Here is a 19,501-nt window from a genome sequence, read left to right on the forward strand (position 1 = left end):
AAACATGCCTGGTTTTTAAATAAGATCCGTTGAACCGACAATCCCCTTGCGCCGACTAGCCCTGATTTTCCCTAAACCTATATATCTGAGACCCAGTGCAGTCATTAATTACATTAAATTAGTCGAGACTCTCTAGGACATATATATATATCCAAGTAAAAAATAATTAAATTATAGCATATTTACTTCGTAAAAGTATCATTTTAAACTTGTACATCAATTCAAACCTCAAAGATATCATTCCAATGAAAAATAAGTTTAAAATGATATTTTACGAAATAAAATGTGTAATATATTAAATAACAATAAATTATTATTTTGGCATTTATATGCATGTTATTTATTTTAAAAAATTCAACTATAATACCAGTAAAGTTTGCAATAAATTATTGAGAATTTAAATAATTAAGTTATATATTATATATATTCATTATTAGTATTTGTGGTGTTTTTATATTTTGACGATATTTGAGAAATAGAGTTTGATTAAATTAATAATAATTTAATAAAATCAGAAATAAAGTTTAATTAAAAAATAATATATTATATAAATAAAAACTTCGACGTGATTATTATTATTAATTAAGTGTATTTAAATAAATAAAGTCGAAATTTGTTGTAAAATAATCGAGTTTTATCCATAATATAGATTCAAAATTTAGTGTGAACTCCATATTCTTCTCTAGTTTCCTGAATTTCCTGAGGAGTTATCTAAATTTAAAAAATAAAAAAATAATATTACATCATATTATCTAAAAAACAAATTAATTAAAACACTTTACCTATCTTCTTATGAAAAAAACGGAACCATTCTTTAATAATATACGATATAAATATGCCATTTTCTGGGAAACAACTAATTTATTAGAGTTCGGCGTTACCAGGCCCGAAACCCCCGGACAAATCGGGCCGAAAACCCGATAGAAAATTTACATAGGACGATTTCTAGTATATACAGTTGTGGTACAGATTTGATGGAAAATATTTCCATATTTTGTAATTTATTTTCAAATATAAAATTTTTAAAAATTGTTAAGAATATAAAATATGTTAAAATACAATTTTTAGCAAGTTAAAATAATTTTATTTTCAAATAATCGTTCCATTTGAGCCGATTTTTAAAAATGGCAAACCCAACATTTTGCCAGAAAAATGATGCCTTAGAGTAGAGATTCAGCTAATAGATGTCCAAACCTTTGTGCCATCTATGAATAAAATTTTCAGGTTTTCGAAATATTTTTCTGGATAAAATACTATGTTAGCCATTTTTAAAAATCGTCTCAAATGGATTTTACAACATTATGCATAACACTGTATATCCTTTGTAAACTAAATAATTGTTGATTTTGGAAGAAAAAAAAATTACATAATATTTTCCAAAAATGAACTTACGCTAGGTTTCCCTTGTTCTTTCATCTTGATATAATCGGAGATCGGGGATACGTAATAAAAATGTTGTTCTTTGTCATAATACACAACGTCGTCTAAATAATGTTTTTTTATTATAAATAAAAAAAAAATTATTTACATGATATTTTATACATTAATTGTTTTAAGAAAATATATTCTTTACTAATGGAGTAGTTTTTTTCTTCATAAATCAAAAAAGGTTAAATAATCTAAACATTATTAATTTTAGTATCCGGTCCAAACCAGGTCTTTGATCGAGGTTTAATTGTATTAGTTTAGTAATATCTCTAATTTAAATGTTTGTTTAATCGTAAATTGACTTCCATTGAATAAATGTCAATATTAAATAAGGCTGTGCTGATCCACATATTTTTCACCGATCCGATCCGATATTGGTTCAAAACCAATCCGATAACGATCCAATATTTATACTGATTTTTCACCACCCCCCTCCCCCCCCCCCCTTTGAACCAAATGTAATTAAGAAATCAATATTTTTTATGCAAAAAATCGAATTATGCATTTAATTTAATTTTTTTATTTCTACAATTAAGACTATAATTAAAAAAAAATAATATTATAATAGATAAAAAAAATATCGGGGGTTTTTACAGGTATCGGCCTGACCCGATATTTTCGGAAAATGCTAAATATTGGTGCCTAATATTAAATATAACCGATAACTTCAAAACAAAATACCAGGAAATTAAAAGAATTTAAGATGTAAAAAATCGTAAAATCTATTATATTACTTTAATAAAGTAAATATGGTTTAGATTATAGTGTGTATATATATGACATTTTCGGGTAACTTATATCTTACGTTACAAAATAATTAAACTTATCGGGTAAACAAGAAGATTTCCATAGTAGCGCAAAAATAATTATATGTATATTTTTTTTTTAAAAAAATCTTTTTCGGGCTTCAAAATAAATTTAAAAAAGACTGATTGCCGAGTTTGGGGGTGGACCGATTAGAAAAAAATTAAATAGTTTTAATGCACAATTATTCTTTTTACCAGTGTAAAACCAACCATCAGCACCAAGTACTTTAGCCGTTGCCGCTTCGTCGTTTAGATAACCGATAAAAACTTGAGGACCTTTGAGACACATTTGTCCCTTCCTGTTGGGTCCTAGAAGTTCCTTACTTTCTACGGCTAGTAACTAATATTTTGGGAGGGGCGGGCGTATGTAATAATAAATGTAATTATGCATAAATTTGGATGGGTGGGATCTTTTGCGAATCAGGAATATAAGGGTCACAGACTAGTCAATTTTCTATCTCAGCCAAGCGGTTTATATTGAGAATGCCTAACCCCTCAACCAAATTGATCCTTTACCCTGAATTCACAGTCAAAGCGTACGAATTAGCGCTAAATGTGAATGCAGGGTTGTCATGACTAAAATGACACATTTAGATTAAAACCAACTTTATGATAAAATATTCAATTATTTTTGAACTTTTAACAATTGATTTACTGTCACCCCTTAAACTGTAATATAATTAATGGCGGCATGTAATCATCGAGATCAAAAATTAATTTATGAATTATATATTCCTTTTTTTAAAAATAAATAAATAAATTACTTTGCATAAAGTGTTAGGTAGTACAACGCCAAAGGATCCGACCCTGGACGATTTCGGTGGTGTAACGTGACTTATTGGGCTGAGTTCGGTCATAGAAAAACCTTAAGTCATACAGGTTATAAACCAATCAACAGATTTATCATTTTAAAAAAAATTTAATTTCTTCCTAGTTTATATGTACTATTATGATGTTACTTTAACCATAACATCTTGTGGTTTTACTAAACATAAGATTTTCATTTTTAAAAAAAATAAATTAAATAAATGGGGTACACATAGAAGGTCTACAGAAAATTTTTTGGTCCATGTCAATTTGCGGCCTGATGGCAAATTTTTTAGATCTAGGCTCAGCTGTCAGCCTGCGCCCCAATTTTTTTTTAATAAAAGCGCGTATGGAAAGAAACTTATTCTTATTTTTAATTTGTTATGCATGTTTAAATATTCAGTAATTTACTATGATATATTTAAGTGATGAGTTTATCAATTTTATAAATGTGACATTATAATCAAGGCACAAAAAAAGGGTAAAATAAATAACATTAATATTTTTCGGCAGGGCTGGGTCTATATTTTATTGATATTATAGCCGGCGCCCGGCCATGCAGATACATATAATTCAACCAATAAATAAATAACATAATAAATTCTAAAAGATATTTAAATAAAAAGTGAACTAATATCTTATTATTACTTTGGGAAAAAAAAATGAAAATAGCTTTCAATAAAAAGGTAACGTGTATTTAGTAACAAAGTTACTTTTAAAATAAAGTAACGATCAAATGTAACTTTTAAAAAAAGTATAAAGTCTTGCATTGGTGCTTATTACTAAATCTAATATCTTTAAGGGTCTTGTATTTAGCCCTAATTTCCTCGACTAAATGCGAGGTGGGTAGATCGGTCCCAAAAATAATTTCTTTGACATGCGAAAAGTCGCAATTCGCCATGGAGGAATCCTCGTTTATGAGATTTGCGGTATCCGGCGTCATGTATATGTGGGAAATCTTGAGAAATTTTTTGTAAAAAAATCATTTTATGTAAAATAAGGATATTATGGGTATGATAGCAAAATCGATATGCCCAGAACTTTCAACATTCTATCCTCAAAGTAAAAATAATGGGAAGGTTGGTTAAACTTTTCCTTTCTGTATGGTTTCCAAAAAGAGAGCAGGTTGAAAGTCGGGCAATAGATAAAGTGCGGAGCCTTGGATTAGAGAATAGAGGGTGGATATAACGAACCCATAGGTTGTATGCATTGGTATAGTAGAGAAGATTTGGTCGTTGGAATGAATGTCGTACATCACGCTAAACACCGGAGATAGTAAAATAGACTTTAAAAAACATGATAAAGGTTATATTAAAAAAAATTCCAAAAACGTCAAACACCCGTTAATCACAAAATTATTCGGACAACTTTACCAAAAGAGAATTAAAGGAAAATAAAATCCAGCAAATTTTTTAAAAAAAAAAGATACTGTCGTTAACTTACTAATTTAAAATATAACTTAGCTTTTAATTTTAAATCTTGTCAATGACGCAGTCAAGTGGGTAGGTGCCCACCCCCCACCCACTTTAGGAAATTTGAGATTAAAAATTACAAGCCTATTAAAAATTATAAGTCTGTGAAATATTTATTCCGTGTGACTCAAAAAAAACTCATCATTATAAAGGCGTCAGTCTTATTTTAAAAAAATAAATGAAACTTAGTATATTCAAATTTTTTTTGAGAATTTGATAAAAATTAATTTGACAAAAATAATTCAAGGCTGTTAATTATTATATTTTTTTTGAAAAAAGGGTCTTTATGGGTTTTCATTATGTTTTTTTACGAAATTTATCCCCTAATCATAAATAACATAAAATGTTTAGATAATCAAACAACTTTTATCAACATCACACCCCCCCCCCTCCCCCCGATAAAATATAAAATGATAATTTAAAAATGTTATCAAATATAAGATCTAGTTCACAATAACACGAATTCGCGGGGAGGTATAAGAAATATGATTATAAATATAAAATTTTTACATTTATTTTTGTATACTTGGCTGCGAATTCGCGCCAACTATTAAAAATTATGCGCCGTAAAAAAATTGGGATTCATCAAATTTATTTCCGAATTAACTAGGAAGAAAAAGTGGAATTTGGCGTAGATCAACGAGCTTTAAAGACAGATAAATATAGGATTCATGTTTCAAAAAAAAGGCTCCGAATAAAAAAATATTTAAAAACGTGACGTTCTTTCTGATCCACCCGATTAACAGGACAGCTCTCCAATAAAATATACCCTCCTGCCTCTTAGGAAAATGATTGCTATGATTATATGACATCTTTGACCGGATTATAAATAATCATAATAACGAATTATGATTACATTCGACGGATAACCCATTATTTCAACAAGAGCTACTTAAACAGTAACTAATTTCTATCCGGACTAAAAGGATAAAAGTTAACTAACGAGAAAAATAATATATATATATATATTTAAACCGAATCTGATATAGATTAGCAATGATATTGTAATGCGAGAGCATGACCCCTCGGGCGGTACCGCTGGTTCTGCCACGTGTAAAAAATATTGCGGCGATATCCGTTTTGGGTTCGACGGAAAGCTTGGTACGGGCTATGACAGTTGGATCGGCTTCCGATAGGAATTGAGCGTAAGTTATACAATATTTAGACTCACCAAATAAAACGAATATTTGCTGTGGGCCGTTGAAAATAAAAACATATAAATGATGTGAAGTTAGATAAGTTTCCTCGCTTTTATTTGATCCATAAAATGAAATAAATACTTGTCAGCACCTATGACTAGTAAATAGGGTTAGATTATGATTTGGGTTGTAAGGCCTCATCTATAGTAAATGTGTTATGTTCAAGCGTTATGTTATTTAACGGAGCGTTATTACAAAATTAAGCCAATAAATAGGTATAAATTTATAAACATGAAGCGTTATGATGATAACGCTACGATAAAATAATTTCAAAAACATATGTTGCGATGCGTGATAAAAAAATATGCGATACGATGATAAAATTAATAGTCTCTATGTTAGATTTATCTTCTTAGTTTTTTAAATTGAATCAGCGGAAATAATGCTGTGTTAAATAACGAAAAGCTTAAAGTTAACGCGTTCAGTATAAACGCAGTGTAAGATTCATATATTAAGAAGCTCATATCGATTAAAGTAGATGGACAAGCATTACAGAGGCCTAGTGATTACATAATATAATGAGCGAGAATCGATGTCAATAGGATAAAAAGAGATGGAAAAAAAGTTAACATAAATTTTAGTCCTAAAGGAGGAAAATGGATACATATTTAGAAAGAATTAATCGGATTTTAAAGATGACTTATATCCAGACAAACATAATCATTTTCAGACCCAAGAGCAGTGGTCAGCCTCTAACGTATGTATTTAAATTTTTTTCAAGTGTTCTACTGCCATTTCCGCATAAATTCTATTCACCTGATGTCATCCCAATGATTACGAAATTTTTTTTGATGGAAAATAAAATTGGGTTTGTGCTTAAAAAAATACATTTAAGTTCGTTCACCTCCATAGATTGAAGTGCCATAATGAATCAAAAATACAGTTTTAAATATGCCAAAACACATGTTCATTTACAAATAAATGATAATAATAAATAATAAATTTTTTCCGAAATCAAACATTTACCTCGATTGATTTAACACTTTCAGAGATCGCTTTAATCCGTTCCTCTTGTTTCATTGTAGTAAAAACGAATCTGGGTGCCGACTTTAATAATTGGAATTCGATCTCCTCTAAATAAAATTAAAATGTTGGAAAAAAAGAAATTAATTTTTTTTTAAATAAAAGAAGCATTGGTTAATGTCTTGATTTTTTCATTCATCTTTTTTACGTTTCTTTCTTTCTTTCTTTCTTTCTTTCTTTCTTTCTTTCTTTCTTTCTTTCTTCCCTCCTTCCTTCTTTCCTAAACCAATCTAATTGCATAACCAAACGTATTATAAATCAAATCTAGTTTTAATAATTTCAAAATCATTGCCATGAATAACTTTTGTTTAATTATAAATCCCATTTAATATTTTAAGGAAAAATACTTCCTGGTAAATGTAAAATCTGATATGCATTTTTTATTAAATTTAATCGCGCTTAAATTAATTCATATATTAAAGAAACAAAACTGATTATTCGTAAAACTAACATGTTAAAACCAAATAGCGAATAAAACTCTGTCAAAAAATCAGGCCCGAGTTCAGATAAAACCAGTTGATCTGCAATAGTCGATAAATCGTCGGTCTAGATTTGGAGTGCTCCACTAGACACTTTCAAAATTTTTGAGTTAGAAGTGGATAATAACTTATTTTTTTTTAATATATATAAAAATAAAAACTAGATTAAAAAATATTAATTTTTGCCAATTTTGCGCTATTTGCATATAACGATGTAATTTTTGCTTCATATGCATGGCCCATCCTATTATCCTATTTAATTAAGTGTTGTATTTTCCTCCTTTTTTAATTTTTTGCTTTTCCATATTGAATCGTAAAATATTTTGATTCCATATCTATCCTAAATTATTTTAATGTCAAGGTAAATTTTTTATTAATAATTGTTCTTAAAATTTATTATAATTCATTATTTTGATCATATACCATATCTAATCTACCTTTAGTCTTTATAAAATGTTAACATTTCAGGCTTGCTTGAATTATTTTTATCAACATTTTTATAAAGAAATTTTAAAAAATTGCATAACTGCTTATATCTTAAAAGCTACTTAACCAAAATATATGAAATTTGGAATATAGATTTTAAGATATATTTTTTGATGAAGTTACTGAAAATTTCAGATCTTAATAATAAACCATTTTTATGTAATATCAATTCTAGCAAGCCTGGGGTTTCATACACCCCACGAAGGGTAAAGCATTACTTGCCCATTAAATATAAAGATTTATTTTTATTATACCTTCAACTTCGAGAAGCAAAGCAAATGGAAGAAAATAATATGGGAATGTGGTGAGACCTATTCAATATTAAAGATGATTTGAAAAGAGAAAGGATGGTTCAGAATGATCATTCTAATAAATGTACATTTCAATGTCATTAAAAAGTTAATGCAGATCAGAGTAAAATTATTAATGAGGCTTTTTGGAACTTAGCTATTGAAGCTAAAGGATCTTTCTATAAGAGATTTATTGTTAGGACTCCATGTAAGAAAAGGGTAAAAGATTCTTTAAATTATAAAAACTATTTATACTTATATTTTTTTAAAGTGGAGAATGTTAAAGTTAGTTGCAGATAATTTTTTTTACAAACACTTGACATAAGTAATAAACATAGTTATTTCTTTAAAAATTTATATCAAAATAATGGAAACAAGCAAAAAGATTCTTCAAGGGAGTACTTTGAGGGACTCAATTATATATGAATTATATTCTAAAAAATGTGATGAATTATCATGAATTCCTATTAAAGATCATTATTACATGATGAAATTAGAAAAAAATTAAGATATAAAGTTAATTTCTATGATTTGAACTTATTATTTTGAATATATTTATTAAATTCTAATAAAAAAAATGTAAATGGAGCATTTTGAACATCAAAAAAAATCATAAAGTGTTATATTTGCTTCATTTGCATTTTGATTTTATCAATAAATTTTATATATAAATTTTTTGAGCTAAAATTTTTTGCAATAATTAATTAATGTGATAAATTATCTCTGAAATTTTTAATTAAATTGATCAATGAGTTTTTCCTGTATATAATTTTAAACTTTAATGTTGATTTTCTTATTTTAAGCATTCGCAAATGGAGCACTCTAATTCTAGACCGACGAAATATAAACCGAATTGATAAATAGTGAAAATAAGTAAGTTGTTACCATCATTGGATTCCAAATTGATAAATATGACGGTTCCGCCACCCCCGATAACGCCAATAAAAATGCACACGGATTCGCAACAATTAGGGAGTAAAAGCGCGACCCCGTCCCCTTGCTTTATCTCGTAGGTCAAAATGGACGAGCAAACGTTCCTTGATAGGGTCAAGAGGTTTGGATACGTAAATGTTTTGGATTGAGCTATGTCGATCTTTTTTAAGAGACGAGTACGAGTTGAGCGCATATAAAAACTGATATTAAGTAAATTAGTTGACTCCTACTTCAGCGATAATCAAAGTAATCGGTCTCACCGCAAAGCTCAAAAAACTGCTTCTTAAGTACTTCCTTTTGTATTAGGACGATGTCTAACTATTTTGTTAACTCTCTTATACATATTTTAAAATAACAGTTTTTAAAAGGTTCGATTTTAACAAATTTTTTTTAAATAAAAGAATTTATTTTGAATTTCGGGGAATAAGATTCAAACAAAATTATTCAATTTTATCACTCATCAAAACATTTTTTTCTCCCCATATCTCTTATATCCATATTTCATCCGGAGGTAAAAAAAAAATTAATTTTAAAAAATAACTCAGATCAAAATAAAATGCCCGTTTTCTTTGTTAATTAGAGAAATCTCAGTAACCCAAGCCAATACGCGTATTTAAATTGATAATCGCTCAAACTCAAGGAATGTTCAATTGAAAGAATTTTTTTTAATTTGATGAAATATATTTTAAATAGGATTATTTAAAGGTTTGAGATATATATATATGGGTTATAGGGTTTTAATAAAACTTATTCCCTTTTATTAATAACCCTGACATGTCATGACATGACTATGATTAGACGAATAGAAATTTAAATAAATCAGCTGTTGTAACAGCGACTTCCTAAAGTTGGACCATAATCAAATTAAATTGTATTATATATTTTTAAAAAAAGGTGTGCTACATGTTTATCAATTTTCTCGACTCATAAAAAAAGAAGCTAAAAATTTGAAAAAGAAAATTATCCCACATTTAACATAGTAGCAAATTTATTTTTTTGCCAATTTTAAAATATAATTTGTTCTCATAAAAATAAATTTAATTTTTTCTTTTTAAATCAAATTTGGTAAATTTAAAAACATAACCGCAGGTTATTTTGTTTCTAAAAAGGTAGTTGGTAATATGAAAAAAAATAGATAATTTAAATTAATATTTTTTGTAAAATACTAGATAATAATTAAACGCAAAAATCATTTTTTTATAACCACAACAAGGGGGAAAGAAAGAAAAATAAAGGAAGGGAAAGAAAGAAAAATAAAGGAAAAGAAAGAAAGGGAAGAAAGGAAGGAAAGGGGGAAAAAAGGGTTGAAATAATGGGAAAAGGTATCAAATAAAATGTTCTCTCAATATTTTGTGTTTGTCGTGTAAGAACGTTTAGCCATAATTAATTTAACCACCGCCGGAGTATATTGATGTGAGCGGAACTCAAATTAAAAATATTTAAATAATATTATATAGTTCTATAACTACATTTTTGCTCGAATATGAGCTGTATAGTAAAATATTATCCATAGGGATCCCCTCTAACTAATTATATTAATGCTAACCTAGACTGATGATTCCTTCATTAATTAAAACACATTAAAGTGTACACGCATTGACGTTCACCATTGAAAGGCATTTAAGACGAAATGCGTTTAAATGGGGTCTATTAGGGCCAAATGGCCCTGAACACAGATGATTTCACTGTAAGAGTGCGTCTTTGATAAATAAATCGTGAGTCTGGAAAGTTTTCGAAAGATCTAATTTAAAAAAAAATATGAATAAGTGTTCAGATCAATACTAACCACAGCTTCCTTGTCGCCTATTTTCTTGAATTCGTTGATCAAGAAATTGGAGAGGGTGGTATTCGATGGGATGACTAGGTCGGAATACTTGCTCTCCAATATGAGTTCGCTTTCCTCCAGATGGTTCATGTCTAGCGAGAAATTGGTTTGGCCCGGCGAAGTCAATTGAAGTTTGGGTATCGCGTTTAGATGGTCGCTCGTGACGCCATTGAATTCGGTCGATAAGGATATGTTATTGTTATCGTTGTTTATATTATGAATTCCCTTTTGTTGCCTTTTGTCGCGAACTTAAAATATGGTGATACGTACGATTACAAATATATTTTTTTAAATAACTAAAAGTTGTACAGATTTGATACATTTTTTAGAGAATGGATCTACCGATAGATATCCATAAAATAAAAAAAAATGTTAAAGGCATAATCAAAGATTCGTTGCTCATCATTTTATATGAACTTTCCAATTTTTTTAAAAAATATTGAATTTGGTATTTAAGGTGATGAAGTCTCTAAAATAAGCTTAAAATGTGTAAATATTCTTATTTTTAGTCTAAGATTCTAATCAGACAGCCATTTCCAATTGAAAAGATAAAAAGATGAGTGTATAAAAATTCTGAAGAGTTATAGTTTTTCAAGTACGAGAAACTACAACATTATAATAGCGGTGAAACATTGTAATGAAATGTAATTAAAAGTAAGTACAGTGATAAAATGTTTTAAAAGTCGATCCAATTTTGCCGACATTATGTTTATATCTAGCGGTAACAGATATCAGCGGATCTATTATAGGAGTACCGAGAAATTAAACCAAAAATATACTAATGTGCAATTTCAGAAAATTTTTTCCTATGATTCAATATTCCAATTAACGATATCATCTCAAAACCGATATTTTTAATAAATATGGGTGATCGTGCAGATCCTTTATAAGCGAAATGTTAAAAGAAAGATCCAAAATTTAATTTTGAGGTTTGGAAAGTTGATTAAAAGTTATGGAGATAGAAACAAAGAAAATAAATTAAACCAATCCCGTAAAAATAAAGAAATCCGAACCGAACCGTTAAACTGGTATTAACCGTTATTACTTACCGAACCTAAAGAGTTAAAAAAAATTGTCATCCAAACCTCTAAAAATTCCTGGGAAAGGGCCTAAAACTTTTGATATTTTAACTCTTTAAAGATGAATAATAATGTGTTTTGACTGATAAAGTAACAATAATCATTCCTAAATAATTTTATATTCCTATTTCAGCCCAAAAATTTATTCTAGTTGAATAATAATTATTATTATAAGCCAATTTTTAGCTGGTTAAAAAATCGACTAAACCTAGTTATTAGCCGAAAACATCCCTGTGGCCTCGGAGTTTTTCTTAAAAATATAGTAGCTCAAACTTGAAAGAAACTAATGTAAATTAAAACGCCTCGATATTAACTGATTTTCTCCGGCACGAGCCTGTAGATTGAGAGGAATTAGCCGGCATTAAGCCGTTATAACTCCTTATAGATAAAATTTGGCAGAAGTCTTATTATCATTATAGAAAACAGTGACAAAAATTTTATTTTCTTTACATAGTTCTAATTATATGCGCTTGTATGCGAAAAGATTTGAACCAGTTATTTTTTCCCCAACCGAACCTAAACCCTTATAATAATCTGAACCTAAACCTGACCCAATATTCGTTACGATGTGGTTCCCTGGTAGGAATGAATTAATTTTTTTTTGTCGGTTGATTAGCCGTTTATTTAAATAGGATGATCTGATCTAATATATTAGAATGGAAACAATTTGGTAAAATTAACTCGTTTTATTTTGTATCGGCATGTAAAAAGCAGTAATCAGTCTTCATTCAATCCCCCCTTTTCTAATATTTAAGTAAATGCATTTAAAAAGAAATCAGCTAACCAGTCTGAATTTGCATTTATAAGGTAAGCAAAATAAGATTAATATAATTTTTATAAAAAAAAATCCAATTTAATTATGATATAGATAGGATAAAGAATAACATGGGCGTGTTTTAAGCCTGCCCGACCATTCTACAGGCGGGATTTCTAAAAGTTTAAACATAGAGTGGGTGGGCAAGTTAAGCATAATTTTAGATAAATGGGCGTATAGGTGGATTAAAAGAAAACAAAGTTTAGGTGGTTGAGTGGGTAAAAAAATTTTAAAAAATGGGTGGGTTAGTGTTTGGGTAAAAACCTGATCATTGTAACACTAATATAGGGTGCAAGATGGTCACATGACTCTAGAACTAGTTTTTACAAGATGTAACATTTTCTAGGAATTATGTGAGACTCTTATGGATAATCCTTCAGCAATATGTGATTTTATTTTCTTATTAGATGAATAAAAGATTTAAAATAGAGTCCCATGATTATAATGGTGGAAATAAATTGTAAATATGTTCAAAAAAAGATACGACAAGATTTACTAGATAAATAAATTGTTTTAAATTACTATAACTGGACACTTTAAATAAAAAAATACAATAGGTGTAAAGCAAACATGAGTTATGAATATAATTTTTCTTATTGAATTTTTTATCCAAATATGCACAGTATTTGATCCGGAATTTAAATGGATTCAGCCAGTGGAATGATAATAAACATAAAATTATAAATTAGGTGCATCTTTAAATTTATCAAATTAATACTAAAGTGAGGATTATAATAAATTGAAATAAAATCTCATTTATACAAAAATAAATAAATTGTTGGTAATTGAATTTTATTCAAATAAGTTGAGATTATATTATTTTTTAATTTATAACATGATATATCTATTGATATTTAAACTTTATTCAATTTTTAATTAAATCCTTTAATGTATAAGAAAACAAAGTATATAAGATAATGAATAATTAATAAATTTTTGAGATTTTATTAGAAAAGGCTAGACAAATTTTTTATTAGAATTTAGCTACATTAAAAAATAAAGTATAAAGGTAATAAAATATGAAACTTAACTAAATTATCGGGATGATATATAAATAAATTATGTATGCTAATTGTAACTTTTTTTTAAACCTATTTTGAAAAATATGCATATATTAGAAAATATTAATTAAAAAGTTACCTTTAAATGTAAGTTGCTTAGTAATTTTTAGATTTTTGTATCCCAAAAATCCATTTTGAGTGGTTGTAAAACAAGAATGGCATTTACCCATTTTAAATTTAATGTATAAAAATAAAAAATTTAAAAACTAAAACAACATTTCAACCATATCTACCTTAAGATGTGTAAAAAAAAATTATGTGATAATAAAAATATAAACAATTAATTTTGTTTATTTTTTTGACTAAATTTTGTAAGAGGACAAATAAAGAATTTTATTCATAAAATATTACGTAAAATAATAGAAACATTTTTATTTGTATATATTAAAAATAATAATTTTATTAAATATAAATATTATAATTACCAGTTTGTTAGAAATCATATGAATATGGATAGATTATCAAATATTCAAATAATTAGGGATTGGATTTAGATTAGTAATTGTCTATTTTTTGCCAAAGTATATTTTTTTTAACCCGTAGCGTAGATAATGATCCCATAAGTTGAAGAAATTATACATTCTTTTATAATTATGGTGGCATTGAAAGGTCTAAAAATAGCTTTATAGTAATTAAAATTATAGCCATATTAAATAAATATTTGTTTGTTTCTAAGACTGCTAAAAATTATATTTCATTTTTTTAAAATAATGTTAGCCTACCAAATCGATAAACATTTGTTGATATAAAATTCTGAATTTTTAGCGAGATATTCATTTTTTTTTACAGATAAATTAATTCCATTTTTCCTTGGTGCATAAATTATGGATGTCGCTAGTAAAAAAGATAAATTGGAAAGACTGAGATTACTTCACCAAAAAAGAGTATAATTATATTATGTTAATACGATTAATATATATACCATATTTGTATTTACTACTAGGAAGAGGCGCAAAGGCAAAATTATAAAGAAGTTGTTGAGGAAGATAGAAAAAGTAAATTACCATCGAATTGGGAAGTTCAGAAACGTAAAATTGAATGGGAAGTTGATGAAGAAAAAAAGAAAAAGGTAATATTAATCCTTGATATAATTTTTAAGAAAATACAAAGGAAGCAATCAAAGATGGGCAAGATTATGATAGACTGAAAGCTTTAAATATACCTGCTGAAATTGCTGATCAAAATTATAGAAAAAGGAACAAAAAACGTAATCCAGATCCAGGATTTTCAAGTTTATTTATAAAAAATTATATTTATAAATTTCTAATCAAAAAAAATCCAAACAACCTTTATGAATTATTAAGTATTTTTTTATTATCCAAAAGTTAATATAAAATATTAGCAATGTTTAAGCTGAATACAGTATTGTTAAATGGCTCAATTTTGCTGATTTAAAAAAAATGATATTATACTTAGAAGATATTATTACTTATAGCTTGAAAATTGTCAATATCTTTAGATAAATCTTCATTTTTGGGTAATTTACATTTGACTAAAATCTTTTAGTCATTTTTAAAAATTGATTAAATTGAGCCATTTGACCAAACTAGCAAAATATGACTGAAAATATTTTAAAATCATTTTCTTGTAGCAGATAATATAACAATATATGAATTTTTTTTGAGCATACAAAATATATATTATTTAAAAACAATGAAAATATTGGATGGAGTGGTTTTTGAAAATATGGTTCTGATCCAATCCAATATTAATATTATCACAGTCTTAATTTTAATAATATAGCTAAAAAATAAAGTATAAATTTAATGTATCATCAACTACAATAATATTTACTATGGGCATTTGATATATAATAGGTTTTGAAGAGGCTGCTATACGAAAATACCAGCGACTGTCAAAACAGATTAAACCTGATAAAGAAAGATATGAAAGAATGAAGAAAAAAATGTAAAGATTATAATACTTTTTGAACAATTTAAAGCATAAAATATTGATGTACAATTTTTATCATGAACTTTTGGTAATTATTTATAAATTTATATATATATATACCATTGTTAAAATAAGTATAAATATAGCAATATAAGTATAAATATAGCAATATAAGTATAAATTATTTTACTTTCTTTAATCTATGTTTTGAATGTTAAAATAATGATAGGGGCCAAGAATTTTACCCAACATCAAATACTTTGCTAACCCATTTGGAAGAGGATCCACAACATAACATCGATAAAATGGCTGAGGATATTAAAAATCAGTATTGATATATTTTTTCTTAGATTTTCAGAGAAATGTTTGGGTTCATAATATTTTTTAAAAAATTACCTTTTTGATTTAAAATTTTCTCTGGATCATCATTTTAAAAAAAAAAATTTTTAAATCTTTTTCTTTCTGTTTTTTTTTTGCTTTAATCTTTATTTTTAAAAATTAAAACAGAATCGAAAAAGGAGAGAACTATAGTAGGAGGAGAACGTTTAACCCTGATGCAGATATTGACTATATCAATGAGCGCAACATGAAATTCAATAAGAAATTGGACCACTTTTATAGTAAATACACGGAGGAAATCAAACAAAACTTGGAGAGGGGCACTGCACTTTAAATTAAAAAATATTGATTTAAAAAATATGTATATATTTGAAGAAGAAACAAACTCATAACTGATTATATATATATGAAGATATTATTTATTATTTTAAAATAAAGTATAGTAAATAGGAGATGTTTAATTATCACAGGTGGTCAGAAATTTAATAGACGACCTGCTTTTTAAATAAATAAAATATGATACTTAACTTTTTTTCTACCTTTATATATTTTCTCATCTGCTTGTCATAAAATAAATTATTTTTACTGATACAGGAGTATCAAATTATGATAAGAGTTCTAAGAATCGGGAGGGGGGGGGGGTACATAATTATAATGAAGTTATCTACCACGAGGACTAATTTATCAAGCCTGCCTCAGACCTATATTTTCCAAAAATAATTCGCCTAGCCCTATGTTAAACAATCTTTTTTATTTTGTTCCAAAACAACCTAACCGAAAAATATTATTTATCAACCCTAACCCCAATTTATTTAAATGTTTTATTTCAGTTCAACTACCAAAATTATTATGATCTTTCATTAGGCTTGGATGAATTTTTCAAAATTATTATGGCTTTGTTCTTTAGCTGGGAATTTTTTTAATAGTTATAAATGATCAGTAAATTTAACATATTGGTATTATCAAGTAAAAGCTTTAAATTTATTCTTACTCAAACCATAGTATTTAGTCTTAGTTATAATGAATTTCATATAAATACCAGGAGCTAACCAGTAGAATGATAGGTAAATCAGATATTTACCTTTCATGATGATTTTGAAAAATTTTCCATATAAAATGGCAAAAAAATATGAACATATTAGACAGATTTAATTTTTATAAACCCCTTACATCAGACCTATTTTTCTGGATCCAAAGAAAAAATAAATTATTTTGAGTTTTCCTGGACTTGGGATATATTGTTCACCATTATTATGGACTTGGACATAGCTTGAGAAACATTTTTCATAATTATTATAGTCTTAGATTCCTGTAAATTTTTTAATTTTAAATATGGGCTAGTAGACATATAGTTGCCTCTATTATATAAAATTAGTACAAAATACTAGGTAAAAATAGACATATTTGACAGTTAGAGAATATATTACAGTTAATATTTTACTAATCAATGCTCTTGATAATAGATATAGCAACAATTTGCATTCAATTGTTTAATGCCATCTATTTATTTCAAGATATTAATATTAATCTTCATATTATTCATCCCACAATGTCTTTAAAAGATATTTTCTGATGTCCTTATCAATGTTTTATAGTTTTCTGTAAAATATATAATTCGCTATATTGGTAAAAATTATTTGATTGTCATATGATAATTTATAAAATAGATATACTGTAAATCTACAACATATAATATTCCACTGTTTGTATTGTGCTTTTATTTTTATATTTCATTTATGATTTATTTTTATCAATAGTTTTATAATTATATTTTACTTTTATTAAGATGAATAAATTAAAATTACTCACTTTATAAAAAATTATATTTGATATACTATATTATTTAGTAATTTTATGGATCTATTATTAATAATTATAATTCATTTCACTTTTGTCTTAAGACTTATCTTTGGCTTATATTCCATTTCTTAAAAAACATTTTTGGTTAACTTTTTTTATATATAAATACTTTTTTCCAAAAATGTATAAATTATGATGAATAGTTTTATAAAAAAAATATCAACTTTTATATTCTTTCTTTCAAATTATGGTTTAAGATATATGCATACATTTTTGGGGGTCAGGGAGTGGGAGAGGAGTAAGGGGGATAAATTTTATTAGCTTAAAATGATATTCACAAAAAGTGATAAATTTCTGAAGGGGGAGTGGGAATTTCCCTATGAGTGATAAGGCTGATCATTGACAAACTAATAGAACTCTTTTAGAAAAGACAAGATAGTAATTCATTTTAAACTAAATGAATTTGTATATTATCAGAATTTAGTTTTGCGACGGAAATAGGTTATGAAACACCGATAAAAAAATGGAGGAAAAAAGTTAATTGTTTATTTAATCTGGTACTAAAAACTCAAAGGAATTTATTGCCCAGTAAGAAATTATTAAAAATTTTAGGTCAATACTAAATCTTTTATTTATTTATTCTTAAAAATCTAAATCATTAAAGATTTTGAACTAAGAAAGAATAGATATCTAGAAGAAACGGGTGCCACTTTCGTAGTGAGGCAAATGTGAAAAAACAAAAATTGTGCATATGGAGGAGTCGTTGAGTAAGAACCTGGTGAAGTACATGGTTAATTTTTTCAATATTTTCGATCAATCTGGAGTAGAGATATAAATGCTATAGCGGTTGGAGAAATTTCCTAAAAAATAAAAGGAATAAACACCTAAAAATTATCGTAGCAAATCCTAACTCATAAAATGGCAAGCCCAAATTTTGAATAAATATTTCCAAAAATGCACTATATTTATATTGTGTTTTTTTTCTTCTGATAAACATTATTTTTAAAAATCTATTTATTAACACTAAAAACTATTAAAGCAAAAAAATTTAATTTCTGACATTGTAAACCCGCGAGAAATCTAACATGACTTAAGTAATATAAATTAATTCACTTTTCCTAAATATTGTGTTTGTAACTCTTCATACACAGGTTAAGTTAATCATTATAAACCTAATTAATTATGCTAATATACAGAGGCGAGCAATGTCTCTAACGAATGTAATATATTACTACTATGTGGCTTTCTAAAAACTGTTTTAGATGCATTCCTCTACAAATTAATATTCGTTTCAAATTATTTTTTAATTTTTAATCTCGATACTTTATTACCATAAATATAATGTCATATAAAACTGTTGGATCAGGGTATGGAAATGCATATTTTCTTAAAATCTCGTGCATTTTTCGGTCTACCTGAGTAAAGAAGAGAAAATTTACCCATTGCAATATGAGGTGATCTTGACAAGAACAGTGACTTTATTATAAACTTTTTGACATCCATTGTTATAACTAGTCTCAAAGTATAACAAGGACACCTATAATGGCAAAACGATCTGATAATCTTAAAAAAGGATATATATTTATAATTACCCTTTTGTTTTTATGAAACTTATGTTTATAAAAAATTAGTTTTACCGATGTATTAAATATAATATCTCATTCCACATTATATTCTTCATGATTCTATTCCTGATTAACATGTTTCACTAAAATCTCTAAACATCTTTGCTAAGTTTGTAGCATTATCGGTAACCGTACAACCTAC

At 26.8% G+C, this 19,501-nt stretch overlaps 2 protein-coding genes across 3 annotated transcripts; one reads left to right on the forward strand and one right to left on the reverse strand.

The window, feature by feature from the left end:
* Positions 1–411: 411 nt before the first annotated feature.
* Positions 412–14,263, reverse strand: LOC135922616 (probable 4-coumarate--CoA ligase 1). Of its 2 annotated transcripts, none has more exons than XM_065457024.1 (11): positions 13,782–13,943; positions 10,710–10,996; positions 8,876–9,083; positions 6,679–6,785; positions 5,489–5,703; positions 4,132–4,300; positions 3,825–3,999; positions 2,999–3,099; positions 2,430–2,574; positions 1,393–1,484; positions 412–711 (listed from the first exon to the last, which is right to left on the reverse strand). In XM_065457024.1, exons 1-11 carry the CDS (start codon positions 13,870–13,872, stop codon positions 652–654), a joined length of 1,650 nt encoding a protein of 549 aa, XP_065313096.1. In that variant the 5' UTR covers positions 13,873–13,943; the 3' UTR covers positions 412–651. The 2 variants fall into 2 exon arrangements, with proteins under 2 accessions (XP_065313096.1, XP_065313097.1); XM_065457025.1 differs by lacking the exon at positions 13,782–13,943 and adding an exon at positions 14,128–14,263 and having other exon boundaries at positions 413–711.
* LOC135922618 (pre-mRNA-splicing factor syf2-like) lies at positions 14,260–16,386 on the forward strand. Its single transcript, XM_065457026.1, has 7 exons — positions 14,260–14,311; positions 14,492–14,586; positions 14,646–14,771; positions 14,813–14,933; positions 15,520–15,610; positions 15,825–15,923; positions 16,103–16,386. Exons 2-7 carry the CDS (start codon positions 14,527–14,529, stop codon positions 16,266–16,268), a joined length of 663 nt encoding a protein of 220 aa, XP_065313098.1. The 5' UTR covers positions 14,260–14,311; positions 14,492–14,526; the 3' UTR covers positions 16,269–16,386.
* The last annotated feature ends 3,115 nt before the right edge of the window (positions 16,387–19,501 follow it).

Source organism: Gordionus sp. m RMFG-2023, chromosome 1 (assembly GCF_954871325.1).
Source record: "Gordionus sp. m RMFG-2023 chromosome 1, tfGorSpeb1-WG-v2, whole genome shotgun sequence".
In the NCBI taxonomy this organism is placed as follows: Eukaryota; Metazoa; Nematomorpha; class Gordioida; order Chordodea; family Parachordodidae; genus Gordionus; species Gordionus sp. m RMFG-2023.